Genomic DNA, 18,105 nt, shown 5'->3' with positions numbered 1-18,105 from the left:
TACAAAAAATAAATTCAGGTCAGAGAGATTTTACTAAATGTTTTAGCGTTTAGCTATTTGAAATTAAAGATTTTTCATATTTATAAAAATTATTAAGTTTTAAATGGATGTTTTTAAATTATTTTATCGTAAAAACAAATGGCGCCTCAGAAACGTCAGAGAATTTTAATTAATTTCTTAAAATCCTCGAAAATGTCCATTATAAATTTTACGGAAATGAAAAATAGAATATTTAAGCTTTCATTTAATAATTATAGATTTTGTCAAAATCGGAGACAACGTGTTTTGATATAATTAGAAGTTTAACCTTCAAACTAAATTTTTTATAGTAATTAAATATTTTTTTAAAAATTTTTTTTAGAATAATAAAGTTCAGAAATTTCTCTTTCGAAACTACTCATTGCAAACGTAATTTTATTTAATTAAAAGGGAGAAATAATTATTTAAAAATGTCTTGTATTGTGAATTGTTTACTAGGGGTGTAATTTTAAAATAGACAATAGAACCTTTGTTAATGAGGATTATATTAACTATGATTACTTAGGTAGTAATTTCTTTCTTCCTTCATTACATGGAAAGCTGTAGAGAAAGTATAAAACTGGAGAGGTATCGCTTCAGGTAACGCTTTTGGTAACGATTGAGATAACTCATATCTTTCCTTCTCACACCAAGGAATATAACATAAGAATGTCTTTCTCTACCTAGTTGGCATATTTACTCGTTTCATAATATGATTTTTTCCCTATTTTTTTAGTAACCCATTGATGGTCCTTTATAAACTGCAGGAATGATGTGTAATAATTAAAAAAACAATAGAGAAAAGTAGAATCAGTTTTATCATGTCTGTATAATTTGTTGAATGTTAATGAACTTCATAGATATAATTTTTTTTCTTTTTATTTTTTTACATTTGATTGCAATCACAGATATTTGGATTGTAAAGATAAAAGATGGATGTTGGATATAATTCAAAGCTATTTTTTTTTGAAAATTATAGAATATATTAAGCGTTGAATATTAGTTTACGGGTTAAATATTCGAATTAACAAAAAAAGTGTCTATTAAATTATTAAAAATTAAAAAGTCTGTTAAATAAATTGTTTTAAAGTAACATTTAGTCAAATAAAACTAAATTTTGCACAAATATTTTGCATAGATAGTTTGTAATGAAATTTAATAAATATTACAAATTTTAAAGTAGTATAGAGGTACGTGTAAAAAATGTCTTCTTAATCAACTTAACTTTGTTTTACATAAAGTCTATTCGGTTATAGTTTTAAAAAACGAGATATTTGATAAATTTCTTTTTGTGTACTTTTAAAACAAAAATTGAATGTTAAATCAATAAGTAAAAAAAATGTCACTGTAAAATATTATTTTTATTATTAAAGAATTAAAAATTATATTAAATTTTATTAATATCTGTCTAAAATTGAGAAAAGAATTTTCATTAATTAATAAGAATAATAAATAATTGTAAAAAATGTGTTTGTGCAGACTGCAATACCTAAAATGGTCAATGACAGTTATTTCGCCAGGCCTAAACTAGCATATATGTGATAAGGCATTTGTTGATAAGAGAAGACAACAGTATTCTATTACATAAATTTGTATTTCCAGTATTATTCGAGTGGACATAAATTTATAAAAAAAACGAAACTGACATATCATGATTGGAAAAAGTTTGCGAAACTCATTGATATTTTTACTCTTGGATTTAAATTATTTAACAGGTGAACATTTTGATAACTTTCAAGACTTTCAACCACAATGGGATAGTTTGGATAAAAGAACTTTGCCTTCTTGGTATGACGATGCTAAATTTGGAATCATGGTACATTGGGGTGTTTACAGTGTTCCTAGTATTCGATCCGAATGGTTTTGGAAAAGTTGGAAAAGTATTTTTCACTATATAATATATTTTAAATCGCCTATTTGAGAAAATTATCTAAATTTTAATTCTTGCTAATTGTAATTTTTTTATATTTTATTATTTGTTTAACTAAATAAACACATGTTGATAGAAATATATAACTTTGAATTCGAAATCTAAAAATAAAATTTTTCTTCTTTTTCTGTAGATGGAAATAGTTTTCTTAACAAATTTATGAAACATAATTATCCACCTAATTTTACGTATCAAGATTTTGCTCGCGATTTTACTGGTGAATTTTTTGATCCTGTAAAATGGAGTCAACTTTTCAGAGATTCTGGTGCAAAGTATGTTGTATTGACGAGTAAACATCATGATGGATATGCCCTTTGGCCGTCAAATTATTCTTACAGTTGGAATTCTGTTGATGTTGGTCCACATCGTGATATAATAGGTAAATTTTTAATTCGCCTAAATATTTTTAACTCTTTAATGGCCTAGTTTTGTGTCTTTATTTTAGTGACATGATGCATATTAGATTTAATTATTTCAGTATTCAATATAAATAAAAAAAAATTTTAACACGTTTCACCCCTTAAAACCACCCCTAACGTTTAATACTACCCCGAAATATTAATAATTCATCTAAAGGATTAATTAAACATTTTACAGCTCCAACATACTTTATAATTATTTCTAAATATTTCCTGGTTGCTTTAAAATTGGAAATGATTATCAACAACCACTTGAAAACCACCCCTTAATGATAAAAATGTTTGTCAATTCTTAGTATATGTAAATTATAAAAAAGTATTTCTAAGCTACACAGATAAGAATAATGATTGTTAACAACTCCTCGGAACGTACGACTAATTCATAACTATTTTTAGATACTGACATTTTTTTTTTAAATTAAAAAATAATTTTCACTGATTCTCTATGTTTCAAAATTATAAAAAAATATTTCCATCAAACGGCTAACCCAGTCAAAAATCCTACGCTATGTTAAGCTGAACAAAAAGTTGTTTTGAAGTATTGAGATAACCATTAGAGAATTGTGAGACAGTAGATAACTAGCTATAGAAAACTTTCAGGAAGCCTGTTATGGCCGATTTTTCGCTTCCACGGAAAGCTTGAAAATAACAAATTTTGTACGTTTTAAACAAAGCATTCAAGTAGCTTTGAGAGAGTTATCAAAGAGTTGCAGGATTTTGCATATATAAAAAGAAAGCGTTCAGGTGGCGAAAATTAAATGAAGCGTCATGGATGTTTCAGGAAACAGCGGAAAAATGACAATGATCAAAAATTAAATTTAACCTTTCTTTCCATCTTTATTTATCTCGTAAAAATATTATGTATTAGATTATTATATTTAAATATTGAAGAATTAAAGAAAAATTATTTACGTCAGACTCGGTATTTTAACTTTTAGTACATTGTTGTCAACCAAAATTTGTAAATAAAAATACGCTGTTAAATTCATTTTCATAAATTATGAAATTCTAAAAGAATAAAGAATATATTATTTATAAAAAATATTCATAAATATTAAGTATAAAAATAATAATCTTTTTTTTTTAAATATTAAATATTTTGTCTTTTTTTTAAGAAATTGTATTCATTATTCAATATAAAAGGTTTTCACCGTGTTCGTATTCCTAACCCCAAATTTTGCTCAAGTTATATAGAATTTTTTTCGTATATAATTTAAGTGTTTAAAAATAAACGTTTTCTTTGAAAAATAATTTTTATATAATATATAAAGAATAATTATTATTTGTATAAAACGGATTTACAAATTACTATAGAATTTTTATGATTTTTCGATTTAGTTTAATTTAATGAAATTATTCTAGTTTTCAGGAAGTGTAAAAAAGGTAATTAAATTACATATTAATTTGCAACTTGTGAAAAACGAATAGAATTGCTTTCTTACACATTAAACTAGGCATTAGGAAAGCATTCACCAAGCAAACTGGTAGACCTTTTGCTAGAAGCTGTCCACAGATATTCAACAAGCTGTAGAAAAAGCTTCCCGTTAAGAAGTCAGAAAGCAAATATCACAGAATTTTAGGTCTAATGTATAAATAGTTTCCATGAAGCTTTTGAAACCTTCATAACAGTTACCTGAAGGCTATGTGAACCCTTCAGGGAAACTTACGATTTTCGACTGGGAATTAATGGCTTCGACTTGAACGCTACCATATAAGAACATCAGTGTGAACCAATCAGCGCGCGTCACTTTAGTTGCTGCCATATATGAGAGATTCTTTTTCAATCGCCCCAGTCCAAAAAGTCAATGTTCTGGGATTGGCTTCATACTTTGGTAAATTGTAGTCCTATATGATAGTAATAAATCCCTAAAATATAAACTCATTAAAAAAATATTTGTAGAAAGTAGAGGGGTTTGAAGTTTTGACGTTAAGGGTAACATTGTCATTTTCAAATACGTATAACTATGAGAAAAGTTAATGGATTTAAATTTATCTATAATGAATTTTAATGCATTTTTCACGTACTTTTCAAAAATGTATACCAAATTAAAAAAAAAATTTTTGACCCCTTTTTTCAAAATCAACCCTTATTTTTCGATTTTCACCCCTTCGGGTATCTTTTTTTTTTTCTTTTTTATTTTCATTGGAAAGCTGAGGTTTTTTCCCATGAGCTATGTAAATATGAAAGTGGGACAACAATAATTTTGTAAGAAACATAATATTAAAGTAGGCGGTGCCTACCTAAATCGTCGAAGATGATCTCCAGGTATACCCGTTATCGGCAACCTGGTTGTCCAAGAGTTAAGGATATTTTCTCAAAACCTCAAATATGAATGCCAAAACCATTAAAAAAAATTGGAGCTAAATTCTGGCCGATGATTCTAAAGTATACCCATCATAGGCAACCTAGTTCTGGAGGTAAAAACTAACCATGGATTATTGTGGGGTTGTTGACACCGGTCACTGTAGAGGGAGTAACCGGGCAACGGCCAAATCTATTTCGCCTCATAACCAATGGGGGGTTTTCAAAGGTACAGCGAAATAGTGGCAAAGTAACTTTAAATTTATTAATATTGGATAAAAAAAGAAAAGAGCGATTGTTTAAATTTAAAATGAGAAAGTAGTTCCCGGCTGAAAAAACTTGTACAAGAAAATGTACAAGTTCTTGTACATGTTCATTAATGAACTTGTACATTTTCTTGTACATGTTCAAGTAATGTTCTTGAACAAGTTCAGCATCCGGAATTGAGACATGTTCTTGTACCAGAACTTGTACAAGATCATGGATACGAAAATATACTTGTACAAGAAAATGTACATGTTCTTGTACAAATTTTTTGTGCAGATTTCATGTACAAGTACTTTAACAAGAACACGTTTATGTTCTTGTACAAGAACATTTGTTTAAAAATGTTTTTGAAAAAAATTTGAAATTTTAATAAGTTATAATTATTAAGACTCTTCACTTATGCATGCTAAAAATTATTGCGCAGCTGTAAAGGCTTAAGAAAACTACTGAGCAGTCTATAAAGTTTTTAATTTTTAATTTAAAAAACATAAATGAACATGTATAAGAACATGTTCCACATCTGGTACAAGAAAATTTACATGAAACCTGCACAAAAAAATATGTACAAGAACATGTACATTTTCTTGTACAAGTATATTTTCTTGTCCAGGATCTTGCACAAGTACTGGTACAAGAACATGTCTCAATTCCGGATGCTGAACTTGTTCAAGAACATTACATGAACATGTACAAGAATATGTACAAGTTCATTAATGAACATGTACAAGAACTTGTACATTTTCTTGTACAAGTTTTTTCAGCCGGGGTTTGTACTCCAATATCGAGAGGAAACCAACTCGATATAGAGGTGGGGGAGGGTCGCGTAGAAATATTGAGAGGAAAACCAACTTAATATTTTTGGCTAAGATGGTTTGCTCGAGAGGAGAACCAGCTCGAAGTTTGAATTTGTTGAGAGGAAAACCAACTCAACAAAGTGTTTAGGTACTCTTACATCGAGAGGAAACCAACTCGACATGTAGTCTGCCGTGTGATATAAGAACTTGGTTAACTGACATTTATGTCGAAGCGAGAAAATAGGGAAAAACTGTTTGCTTTCAGAAAACTAATAAGAATTAAAAAATTATTAAATTTAACTTCACATACTTGGTATAATGATGGTGCTCTATTTAATTATGAAATAAAAAATTAATTATTTAAACAAATTATATGAAATAATGCACTTGTGTGTTTTTCCGAATGCAAATATGAAGTAAAAAGTTTGGGAAAGTCCTTTGCGTAGTGTCCACGAAATAGGTACGCGAGCTCGGTCTGCTGATTTCATGGAAGAACTTAGCTAACTGCAGTGACGTCATGTGGTAAGGGGACAGTTGCAACAGTTCTATAATCCCAGACAGCACCGTTTTTCGCAGGGAGTTCGCGGGGAGTTCCCCGTGTTAAGTTCGGAAACTAAGTTGGGGAGCTTCAGGGGAAGTTCAGGCGAGCTCTATATGTCCTCGGTTTTATAACTCGCGGTGCGAAGTTCAGGATAGTTATCCGATTAAGTTTGCCGAAAAATTGTGGATAAAAGTTTAGGAAATATTAAATTTTGAGTTTTACAGAAATTTGCTTTGTGAATTTCTTTAAAACTATCTCCGGAAAGTACTCTAAAGATATATAGACAAATATTATTTGTAAAAACTAGCAGCTATATAAAACGATTTAAGGTAATTCTTTAAAAATGAAATTTATTAAATACTGAATCTCGTTATAAAAAATTCTGGACTTGTCAAATTTTTATTAAATTATTATTAATTTATTAATTATTAATTTATCATTAATTAATTAATTAAATTTACCGAGATGTATGGTGGACATTTAAATCGTCAATTTGTAATTTGATAAATTAATTTAAAAATTAAAGTATCTGCATTTTATAATAAATATTTATAATTATTTGTCAATAATAATATAAATTATTTATAATAATTGTAAATAAATTTCTTGCATTCTTTAAATCAAAATTTTTTATACAACGCAATGTTTTTTCATATTTTTTATAATAAAGAAACTTATTATTAATTTTTATATCTATAAATTAATTAAAAATCGTAATTAGCTACGATTATTTCATTTATATTTTTAACTATTTAATATTGTTTGAGTATTAATATTTAATATATTATTATTTAATAAATATTTACTTATTGAGCAATGTTGTGAATTGACCATTATTATTATTATAAATAATTTATATTATTATTGACAAATAATTATAAATATTTATTATAAAATGCAGATACTTTAATTTTTAAATTAATTTATCAAATTACAAATTGACGATTTAAATGTCCACCATACATCTCGGTAAATTTAATTAATTAATTAATGATAAATTAATAATTAATAAATTAATAATAATTTAATAAAAATTTGACAAGTCCAGAATTTTTTATAACGAGATTCAGTATTTAATAAATTTCATTTTTAAAGAATTACCTTAAATCGTTTTATATAGCTGCTAGTTTTTACAAATAATATTTGTCTATATATCTTTAGAGTACTTTCCGGAGATAGTTTTAAAGAAATTCACAAAGCAAATTTCTGTAAAACTCAAAATTTAATATTTCCTAAACTTTTATCCACAATTTTTCGGCAAACTTAATCGGATAACTATCCTGAACTTCGCACCGCGAGTTATAAAACCGAGGACATATAGAGCTCGCCTGAACTTCCCCTGAAGCTCCCCAACTTAGTTTCCGAACTTAACACGGGGAACTCCCCGCGAACTCCCTGCGAAAAACGGTGCTGTCTGGGATACGTTTTACGAATTCACAAATCATTTTAAAAGTACATGAACACTGCAAATAAATTTTCACCAAATAAGAACTAATTAGACAATGTTAATTTTGAATAATGATAATAATAATATACGTTTAAACTACTGAAATGAAATGAACAATCTTTATTATTAAGTTTAAAAACATTAAAAAAAATCGTCTGAGTTAATTTTACTTACAATTTTCGTCGTTTTTTATTTCTCAATTTCAACTTGATACACTTTTCATTCCGCTAAACATAACCTCTGAGTTGAAGTTTTGACAGAAGCAAGGGAAACAGCAGCTTACTGCCTGCGACCCGAGGACAATCCGAGTTTAGCCGAATTGCAGTTAAGTAGTCGTTCGGCTCTGACTCGACTCAATTTTTGATGAAAGAACTTAGCTAATTGCAAGCGCTGCAAATGTGAGGTTTTTATTTCAAATCCAACGCTCAGACTCGACTACTTATTTGATACAAAAAACACACAACTGCCTTTGACTAAGTTTTTCCTTCAAATCTTATATTCGAGCTCGCAGCCTCATTTGTTTTTTGGACTATGCAAAGTACTTTCCTTAACTTTTTATCAAATATTCTTTCCTTTTCTGGAGTTTTTAAGATTTTTAATAACTATTTTTTATAAACAATAATTTGCAAAAATTATTTAAACTATAACTATTAGACGCAGCTTTTTCTTACGAGTTCATTGATACCAAAAACTCATTTTTCGTCAAAATGTCAGTTAACTAAGTTTTTATATCACACGGCAGTAGTGTTGCGGCGAATTATTAAGAGGAAAACCAGCTCAATAGTAGCGGCTAAGAGTGTATATTCGAGAGGAAAACCAGCTCGACAATGCTGCCGTGTGATATAAAAACTTAGTTAACTGACATTTTGACGAAAAATGAGTTTTTGGTATCAATGAACTCGTAAGAACCCAACAAACACGTTCTATAAATGTTATATAACAGTGAGGACACAGTTTTATAGAACATTTGTTACAAGCTGGTTATGAATCTGTTATATAACCTCAATGTAACAGAATTCTAGAACATTGTTACAAGGGAGTTACCGATCTGTTTTATATTATGCAAACTTCACAGTTCTGTAACTAATGTTCCATCGCATATCTAGAATTATATCGGAAAAATGACATGTAACTGTTCTAAAATTTTGATAAAGTTCAGTTCTGGAATATATTTGTATCTGAGATTAAAAATTTTGAAATGTTCATAAGTACCTTAACTATTTTCTATGGAATTAATAAATAAATAGTTCATTTTACTTAAGTATGTAGTTAAATTAAAAAAACTCTAAAATTTTTATATATCACATAGTCTTATTGTTTTTTCTTTATATAAGCAATACAGTTTTTAAATCCTCCTTAGTCGCAAGTTATCAAATCAATTTTGTATTTATATTCCCATGTTAAGATAGCGTAATGGTTAGCGTATTAGCCTGTGGAGCGATATTGCTATAGAACAGATGAAATTTGACACTGTTCTAACTATGTTTATTTTATAGTTTCCTTTTTCTATTACATCAAATTTTAATATTTTTATTAAGAATAAAAATATTTTGCATGTATTTTTAGGTAATAATCTTGCAATAATGGTTATTGATTTATTTTATAGTTGTTACAAAACAATTCTAGAACTGTTACAAATACATTTGTAAACATATTCTAGATCTGTTACAGAATCTTACATATCCGTTGAGTACGACATTTTGCGTATCCAGTGACTCACAGGTTCTTAACCAGTTTCAGAACATGTTCTCAAAAAATTTATAACAGTTCTATAACTGACCTGTAACAGTGTTTGCTGGGAAAAAGCTGCGTCTAATAGTTATAGTTTAAATAATTTTTGCAAATTATTGTTTATAAAAAATAGTTATTAAAAATCTTAAAAACTCCAGAAAAGGAAAGAATATTTGATAAAAAGTTAAGGAAAGTACTTTGCGTAGTCCAAAAAACAAATGAGGCTGCGAGCTCGAATATAAGATTTGAAGGAAAAACTTAGTCAAAGGCAGTTGTGTGTTTTTTGTATCAAATAAGTAGTCGAGTCTGAGCGTTGGATTTGAAATAAAAACCTCACATTTGCAGCGCTTGCAATTAGCTAAGTTCTTTCATCAAAAATTGAGTCGAGTCAGAGCCGAACGACTACTTAACTGCAATTCGGCTAAACTCGGATTGTCCTCGGGTCGCAGGCAGTAAGCTGCTGTTTCCCTTGCTTCTGTCAAAACTTCAACTCAGAGGTTATGTTTAGCGGAATGAAAAGTGTATCAAGTTGAAATTGAGAAATAAAAAACGACGAAAATTGTAAGTAAAATTAACTCAGACGATTTTTTTTAATGTTTTTAAACTTAATAATAAAGATTGTTCATTTCATTTCAGTAGTTTAAACGTATATTATTATTATCATTATTCAAAATTAACATTGTCTAATTAGTTCTTATTTGGTGAAAATTCTTATTAGTTTTCTGAAAGCAAACAGTTTTTCCCTATTTTCTCGCTTCGACATAAATGTCAGTTAACCAAGTTCTTATATCACACGGCAGAATGGGTCTGAAAACTCTTATATCGACAGGAAAACCAACTCGTTATGTAGCGTTGCGGACAATTATTGAGAGAAAACCAGCTCAATAATAGCGGCTAAGAGTGTCTGTTCGAGAAGAAACCAGCTCGATTTTAGATTGTTGAGAGGAAAGCCAGCTCAACAATGAGTTCAGAAAAGCTCTAGTATCGAGAGGAAACCAACTCGATACGTAGAGTGTTTTGCGTTAGAGAGTGCCTGAAAGTGTAAAACGTTAGAGTCGGGGGGTGGGGTAGAGTTAATTGAAACGAGTCAAAGTATAAGTGATCGTTTATTTCTAAAGTACAGTGTGTCAAAAAAAGTTTAAGTCCCACAAGGGCGAAAATTTCTAAGTATCAATATCGAAGAAATATTCTAAGTCGGAGATTCGGAAAAATTTCTAAGTTCGATGACTCGAAATTTTTCTAAGTCCAACAACTCAGAATTTTTCTAAGTATTGAGTAGTAGTAGTAGAATAGTAGTACGAGATGCCAGGAAGTCAGTCCAATAGATTTTAAAATCGAATACAAATGCCCCACACTTTATAAAAGCATAAAACCAGAAAAAAATCAGGATTTTCGTAGGAAAAAAATACATAATAGTACTATTTTCTATTTTATCCTTTAATCTCCTGGAGTTCTAGTTGATACTGTACTCGCTGTGAAACTTGTGTTATGTTAAGTGACGGTGTTGCTATTTGTAAACAAAGATAGAATGACAAATTTTGCCTAAAGTTGTCAGTCGTTTCTTTGAATGTAACAACATTCAAATGAACATTGAAACGCACGAACTGCGGTTCGTGCGTTTCAAAGCTTGATTGAAGTTTAATGTAAGTTTACATTTCATTTTTTACTTTTTGCTTTAAAAATATTACTTTTTTGTTTATCATAATGCCTTTAAATCAATTCTCATTTATTATTTTCGTATATTTCAGTAAGTGATAGAAGATATCTATAGTTTTTATCGTTAACGATAAAATAATTTTTGAAAGCTTACAATGGGAAAAATAGTTAAGGGAGGAAAAAAAAGAATTATTTATACACACACGAAGAAAATCGATTGAAGATATGTTTCTTCTGCTTGAAAAAAGTTCCTGATATTTTTGAAATTAAAAACGTTCTTAAGGATAAAATAATTTTGTCGTTTCCGAAATTTTGCTTTGAAAATGACATATCCGATGGCCGATTTCCAGCTGTTATCTGTGATGCTTGTAGAAGAAAACTTTATAAAAAACTTGCTGGAGAGGAAATGGAAAGCTTGAAAATTCCTGACAAATACAAAGATTTTTCTCCTATCAAGACAAAAATCACTAGATCTACTATTACTCAGAAAACATGTGGTTGTAAATTGTGCGAAATACTGTTAAATTATAATATTGATCAAAATAATTTATTATGGAAAAAATCTATGAAGAAAAAATGTGACAATAAAACAGTGATCGAGCGTCGATGCGCGAAATGTTACAATTTGATTGGAAGGGGAATAAGACACGACTGCAAACCACAAAACAAGAATAAAAATTTTCAAAAATCTATCAACGACAAGCTTAATGAGAAAGAGAAAGATTACTTAGTTATCGATATGTTAAAAGAAAATTTAAATGGCGAAAAAGAGTCAAAAGTTTATTCTGGAAAAAATGTCGAGATGTCTTTACGGACAAAACAAGGAAGAGAAACGAAAATTGTTTGCAACCCTGTTGACCAACCGAAAACACTCATATCTGCAGAAACGTTAGGTGATATTCAAATTGAACTAGGTTTAAGTGACAATCAAACATCTAAACTCGCTACCACAGTTCGTAAAAGTAGTGGAAGTCGCAAAAGTGTAGAATCGTGTTCTGATATTAAATTACAGAAAAAAGTCATGTGGTTGACGACTTTTTTGTAACCAAGGAATTTGAATTTGTACATATATTAAAAAATAAAGAAACTCCAGTCAAATCAGTAGCAGTTGTTTGTAACAATTTGAAAGAATTCATTGAATTCGTCGCGCAAAAACGTGGAATTTCTGACTTTAAAGTCAAAATTGGACTCGACGGTGGCAATTCATTTTTCAAAGTTTGTTTGTCAGTTCAGGCCAATGATCGCATTAAAAAAAATTTATAATGACTCAGGTGTGAAAAATTTTTTTTAATTGATACACGGCTGAAAAAGTGCAAGAAAATTACAAAAATGTTGAACTATTATGGATGGAATTGAAAATTAACGAATGTTTGGATTTTATTGCAACAGATCTTAAACTTGCTAATATCATTACAAGATTAATGCAGCATTCTTCCGCCCATCCTTGTACGTGGTGCGATCAACACTCAGATTTGTTAGATTTATGTGGTGAATATCGTACCATTGGCAGCTGCATTCGAAATTATGAAGAGTGGTCAAAAAACGGAAAAAAATTTACTAAAGCTAAGTTGTATAAAAATTGTATAAATTATCCACTTTTTTGGAATGAAAACAACGATGAAACTCTTATTCTTGATCTTATACCACCACCAGAGCTTCATCTACTCTTAGGAGCAGTAAACACAATTTTTAATCACATGGTTCAAATTTTCAGTGATATAAGTATTAATTGGGCTAAATTTTGCTATGTAGAAAAATCAATCACATATGGCAATACTGCATTTAATGGAATCGCTTGTGCCAAGCTTCTTCGCAACGTAAGTTATTTGTGGAAAATCTCATCAATCGATTGTATAAAGTACGTTACAGTTTTTGATTGTCTCAAAAAAGTCGTGGATGCATGTTTTTCCAGAAATCTTGATCCAAATTTTGAGTCGTATATTGCAGATTTTAAAAACAGTCTCAAGGATTCCAACATATGTTTAACTCCAAAATGACATGGAATTACAGAACATGTTCCACATTTTTGTAAACGATATCAAACGGGATTAGGATTTTTCTCAGAGCAGGCCGTTGAACCCTACCATCAGGATTTTTCTAAAATCTGAGATTTTTACAAGATGTCTAAAAATCACGAAGATTATGCAGTTAAACTTCTTCGTGCTGTATGTGTATACAACGCTCGACACATAAAGTATCGCGAATCACATTTAAGTAAGTTTAAAATAATTAATTAATAAAGTAAATCATATATGTATTGATCCTTAACATTTATGTAATTTGAAAAAAAATTAATAAATTTTACTTTATATTTATTTTTTTTCATATAAAAACAGAGTTTTTCATAATTTCACTCATTTTATGTTGTTTTGAGAGTTGGGCATTTGTTTAAGACGTTAATAATTATATAATTAGACTTTTGTGTATCCCGAACTACTATTTACAAAAAAATAGAAGTATTTATCAAGATATAAGCATCATGTATTTTTTTCCTACGAAAAACCTGATTTTTTAATTTTTTTCTGGTTTTATGCTATTTTAAGGAGTGGGGCATTTGTTTCCGATTTTAAAAACTATTGGACTGACATCCTGGCATCTCGAACTACCATTTAGAAGAAAAAAATCAGATGAGCCCGACATTTTTTACTAAAGACCCTTCCCGGGAGCCGTGCAACATTCGCGTTTCTTACTCTCGACGCAATCCGAATGCGCGTGCGGTTCACGCGTTTCGCTTGAGCCATAGGTCAAGTCGCGCGTCTTTTCGCGAGACTTGCTCTATCTTCAAAATTCTCTCAAATCCCTGCTTAACCATTCCTAATTAACCTAATTAATAACTAATCTTAATGAATAAGTGTGATATATGATAATAATATTATTATATGAGAATATAGTTTGTCAATATAATATGTTACAAATATACATATGTATGTGTATTGTATTCACTATAAGTTAACAATATAATATTTTTCATATTAAACACACACACATATATATATGTATATATATATATACAACTCTATAAATTATAAATCGTTATAACAACAATATTTACAACCAACAATTTATAATTATTATAATAAAAATTATAATTAATAATTAGTCAATAATCAACGCGTTAGTTATGACTTGGCTAAGGACAAGAAATTCATGAAGATGTAGCAAAGTTTTGTACTCTAGGGCATCAGCAAGTCGGTTAAATTAAATTTTAAAATATCATATTTTGACTTTTGCAAAACAAATTGTTTATAACAATAACACTGATGTTCAAAAAATTATTTAACCATAAAAATCATGTTCAGCATAAAAAATACATAAGGAACACTTATCTAGACACTTTGAAATATAAAATGATTTAAGAAATCTATTTTAATTAGTAGTAAAACTTTAAACGAGTTTTTCTCGAAAAGTTGATTTTGGTCCATAGCACCGTTTTCTCCGACCCGGTCACATATGTAATATATTATATAATATTATAAATAATAAAATTAATTATAATTATTAGGATATACTTCCGAAGTAGGGGTACCTCCGATTTTAATAAAACTTGGTATACTAACGTATTTTGGTGCGCTGATTACGAAAATGATAGTGAAAATTGGCGCAAATTTGATTATCATGGTAAAAACCATAAAAAACACCATAAAATAATGGTTTTTTACGATTATCTCGTAAAAAACAAAAAATTTCGAAAAAAGTTTTAGACAAAAGTTGTAGATCTCAAAAAACACACATTTTATGTTTTATGCATTTTTTACCAAAAGTCATTATTTTTCGAGAAAAATCCAAAAAACGAAAACACCATGATAATGAAAACATATACAGCAGTCATGGTTAGACATATTATTTGACTCGTATATAGTATGGGGTACCTTCGATCTTAATGAAACTTGATATACTAACGTATTTTGGTACGCTGATTACGAAAATGATAGTGAAAATTGGCGCAAATTTGATTATCATGGTAAAAACCATAAAAAACACCATAAAATAATGGTTTTTTACGATTATCTCGTAAAAAACAAAAAATTTCAAAAAAAGTTTTAGACAAAAGTTGTAGATCTCAAAAAAACAAACATTTTATGTTTTATGCATTTTTTACCAAAAGTCATTATTTTTCGAGAAAAATGGTCCGAAAGTAATTTGCGGAAATTGTGGGGTGGAGTCTACAGCAGCGGTAAATGCAAAATAGTAAACACGGCCTTCGGTCGCGTAAGGTACTGCTCGCTTCTCTTTTTAAGAAATCTTGGCGAGAGGGGTGGATGTGTCCGAAAGTAATTTGCGGAAATTGTGGGGTGGAGTCCACAGCAGCGGTAAACGCAAAATAGTAAACACGGCCTTCGGTCGGGTAAGGTACTGCTCGCTTTTCTTTTTAAAAAAAACCTTGGCGAGAGGGAGTGGATATGGCCGAAAGTATTTTGCGGAATTCGTTAGATCCTGACTAATGGTGAATATGATACTATATACGAGTCAAATAATATGTCTAACCATGACTGCTGTATATGTTTTCATTATCATGGTGTTTTTCGTTTTTTGGATTTTTCTCGAAAAATAATGACTTTTGGTAAAAAATGCATAAAACATAAAATGTGTGTTTTTTTGAGATCTACAACTTTTGTCTAAAACTTTTTTCGAAATTTTTTGTTTTTTACGAGATAATCGTAAAAAACCATTATTTTATGGTGTTTTTTATGGTTTTTACCATGATAATCAAATTTGCGCCAATTTTCACTATCATTTTCGTAATCAGCGCACCAAAATACGTTAGTATACCAAGTTTCATTAAGATCGGAGGTACCCCTACTTCGGAAGTACACCCAATTATTATAATAATTATAATTATAATAAATTATAATAATTACAAATATTATTTTAATGAGTTTATATTTTAGGGATTTATTACTATCATATACGACAACAATTTACCAAAGTATGAAGCCAATCCCAGAACATTGACTTCTTGGGCTGGGGCGATTGAAAAAGAATCTCTCATATGGACATTCCGAGGTGATATTCAGTGAAGGAAATCGTGATTTCTTGATTTTAGCATTAATAAAATATTTAAGAAATCTTAGTAATCTGTAGAAATCTTAGGAAATTTCAATAGAAATCTCGGAAAATCCCGGCAGAAATCGTGGATTTCGTCTTTTAACTGCGCAACCGATATTTGGCGAACGAAACCGAGCAATTTCGAAATATTATTGACAGTTTATTGACAACAAATCTTACTTTATATTAGTATTATAATTTGTATTGATATTATTTTTTTGTTGTTATTATATTGATATATCCTCGGATCTATCGTAAGTAAAAAATATTTAATTTCTTTAACATACCGTAAAAAAAAATTTAAAATTAACTTAAAATTACGCAAATATATAGATATTAATTTTTAAAGTTATGTTGTATTCCTTGTCAAATTATAATTATAATTAATTTTCGAACATAAAAATAAGACAGTTATGTATAAAAACGAAGCACTGAAGTTTTTTTCACTTATTAGAAAATAAATTTTTGTATTATAATTGCCCTATCGAAATAACGTGTCCCAAACGTGTTCTCAAACCAACTCTGGTTTGTAGAGCATTTTAAGAGTCTGATTAAAAAAAGAAACTGAAGTACGCCATGTTTATAATAAACGATTTTTATTTATTTATATATATATTCCCCGCGAACATTCTTTTTAAAAAAATAATTTTTTAAAATGAAAAATTCTATAATTTTTTTCCAAAAAAATGTTTCGTGTAGTTTTTATTAATCAACAAATTATAAAAAAATATTTTTTTTAGGTAAACAATTTTATAATTTAACGTATTAAATAAAAATTGATTTATAACACAGGCACACAAAAAAAAAAGTTGTCTGTTTCTTGAACTAGACATATATTTCCTATAGTATTTTGGGCCGCTGAATCCGAATCTGAGCTCAGAATTGCTCCATCACGTTCAGTTTTTTTTAAATCGACCAAAACCACCCTTAAACGGACAAATTCACACTTCGGAGATAAAAAATAAATCAACTTATTTTTTAAAAAAACCTAATTTTACATCTACGAAACTTTGCTCCACTAACTCAAAAACAAAGCCAGCATTGATCCAGCACCCCCTGAATTTTTTTAATCAAAAAAACTACCCCTAACCCTAGTAGAAATTTGTCCCAGTAATTATCGTGGCACTGGACAGTTGCGCTAGAAGCTGTCTAGTAACTTAACACTGCAACTGGCTAATTACTCGAATGGAATGTCACGCTTTTTCGTCTAGTTATTGTCTAGCCCAACTTGATAAATTCTGATCAACGGTCCGTTAGAAAAACTAGACAAATTATTTCTTTTAAATATTCTCAAAATTTGTCTAATATTAAGATTTAATTATAATTTAACTAATTATACAATAATAAATTATATAATTACATTAATTTTTTTAAATTATAATCTAAATTATTTGAAGAAAATATAATGTATAGTAAATTGTTAAAAGCATAATATTTATCAATACTGTTTAATTTTTAATTTTAAAAAAAAATTTTACTTGTGTAAAAGGATCACAAATATTTTCTGGTACACTGAAACATCCACTTTTTGATTGCACTGTAATGACTGAAACAAATATTTTTGTATTAGTAATTTATTATACAATTATTATTATCAACTTTTAAACACGAAGAGAACGCAATTTCAACGAAAAATCTCGGGGGTAACGGGGAGCGAATACGGGTCCGCTGGGCGCGAGGTACGCACGCTACGCAATCTGCTATACTAAGCGATATCCATCAAACGAAAAATATAGCAGATATATTTTAGTTCAGTGCTGTAGCTAGAAATTGCATGCTTTATATAAATATTTTTACTATTATCTGCCAAATTACATATTTTAGAATTTTAATTTTTTATAATTTACTGAAAAATAAATTTACACTTGAAATAACAATTTTAATCAGCACAAATTTCATTAAACCATTATTGTATTAAACAATAGATATTTTAAATTTTCTAAAAATTTAATTT

General features: G+C 28.9%; 1 protein-coding gene across 1 annotated transcript in view; it reads left to right on the top strand.

The window, feature by feature from the left end:
- The first annotated feature begins 1,599 nt into the window (after positions 1–1,599).
- The window catches only part of LOC127287530 (alpha-L-fucosidase-like), a 28,681-nt gene continuing 12,175 nt past the window's right edge, over positions 1,600–18,105 (top strand). The window contains exons 1-2 of the mRNA XM_051314523.1: positions 1,600–1,898; positions 2,082–2,327. Coding sequence (XP_051170480.1) covers positions 1,670–1,898; positions 2,082–2,327 — 475 coding nt within the window. The 5' untranslated portion in view covers positions 1,600–1,669. The remainder of the gene's footprint in view (positions 1,899–2,081; positions 2,328–18,105) is intronic.

This window comes from Leptopilina boulardi, unplaced genomic scaffold (assembly GCF_019393585.1).
Source record: "Leptopilina boulardi isolate dan_hultmark-lab unplaced genomic scaffold, ZJU_Lbou_2.1 LbouV2_122, whole genome shotgun sequence".
Lineage (NCBI taxonomy): Eukaryota > Metazoa > Arthropoda > Insecta > Hymenoptera > Figitidae > Leptopilina > Leptopilina boulardi.
The sequence above is the reverse complement of the archived record's forward strand: the minus strand, read 5'-3'. Positions and strand labels throughout refer to the sequence as shown.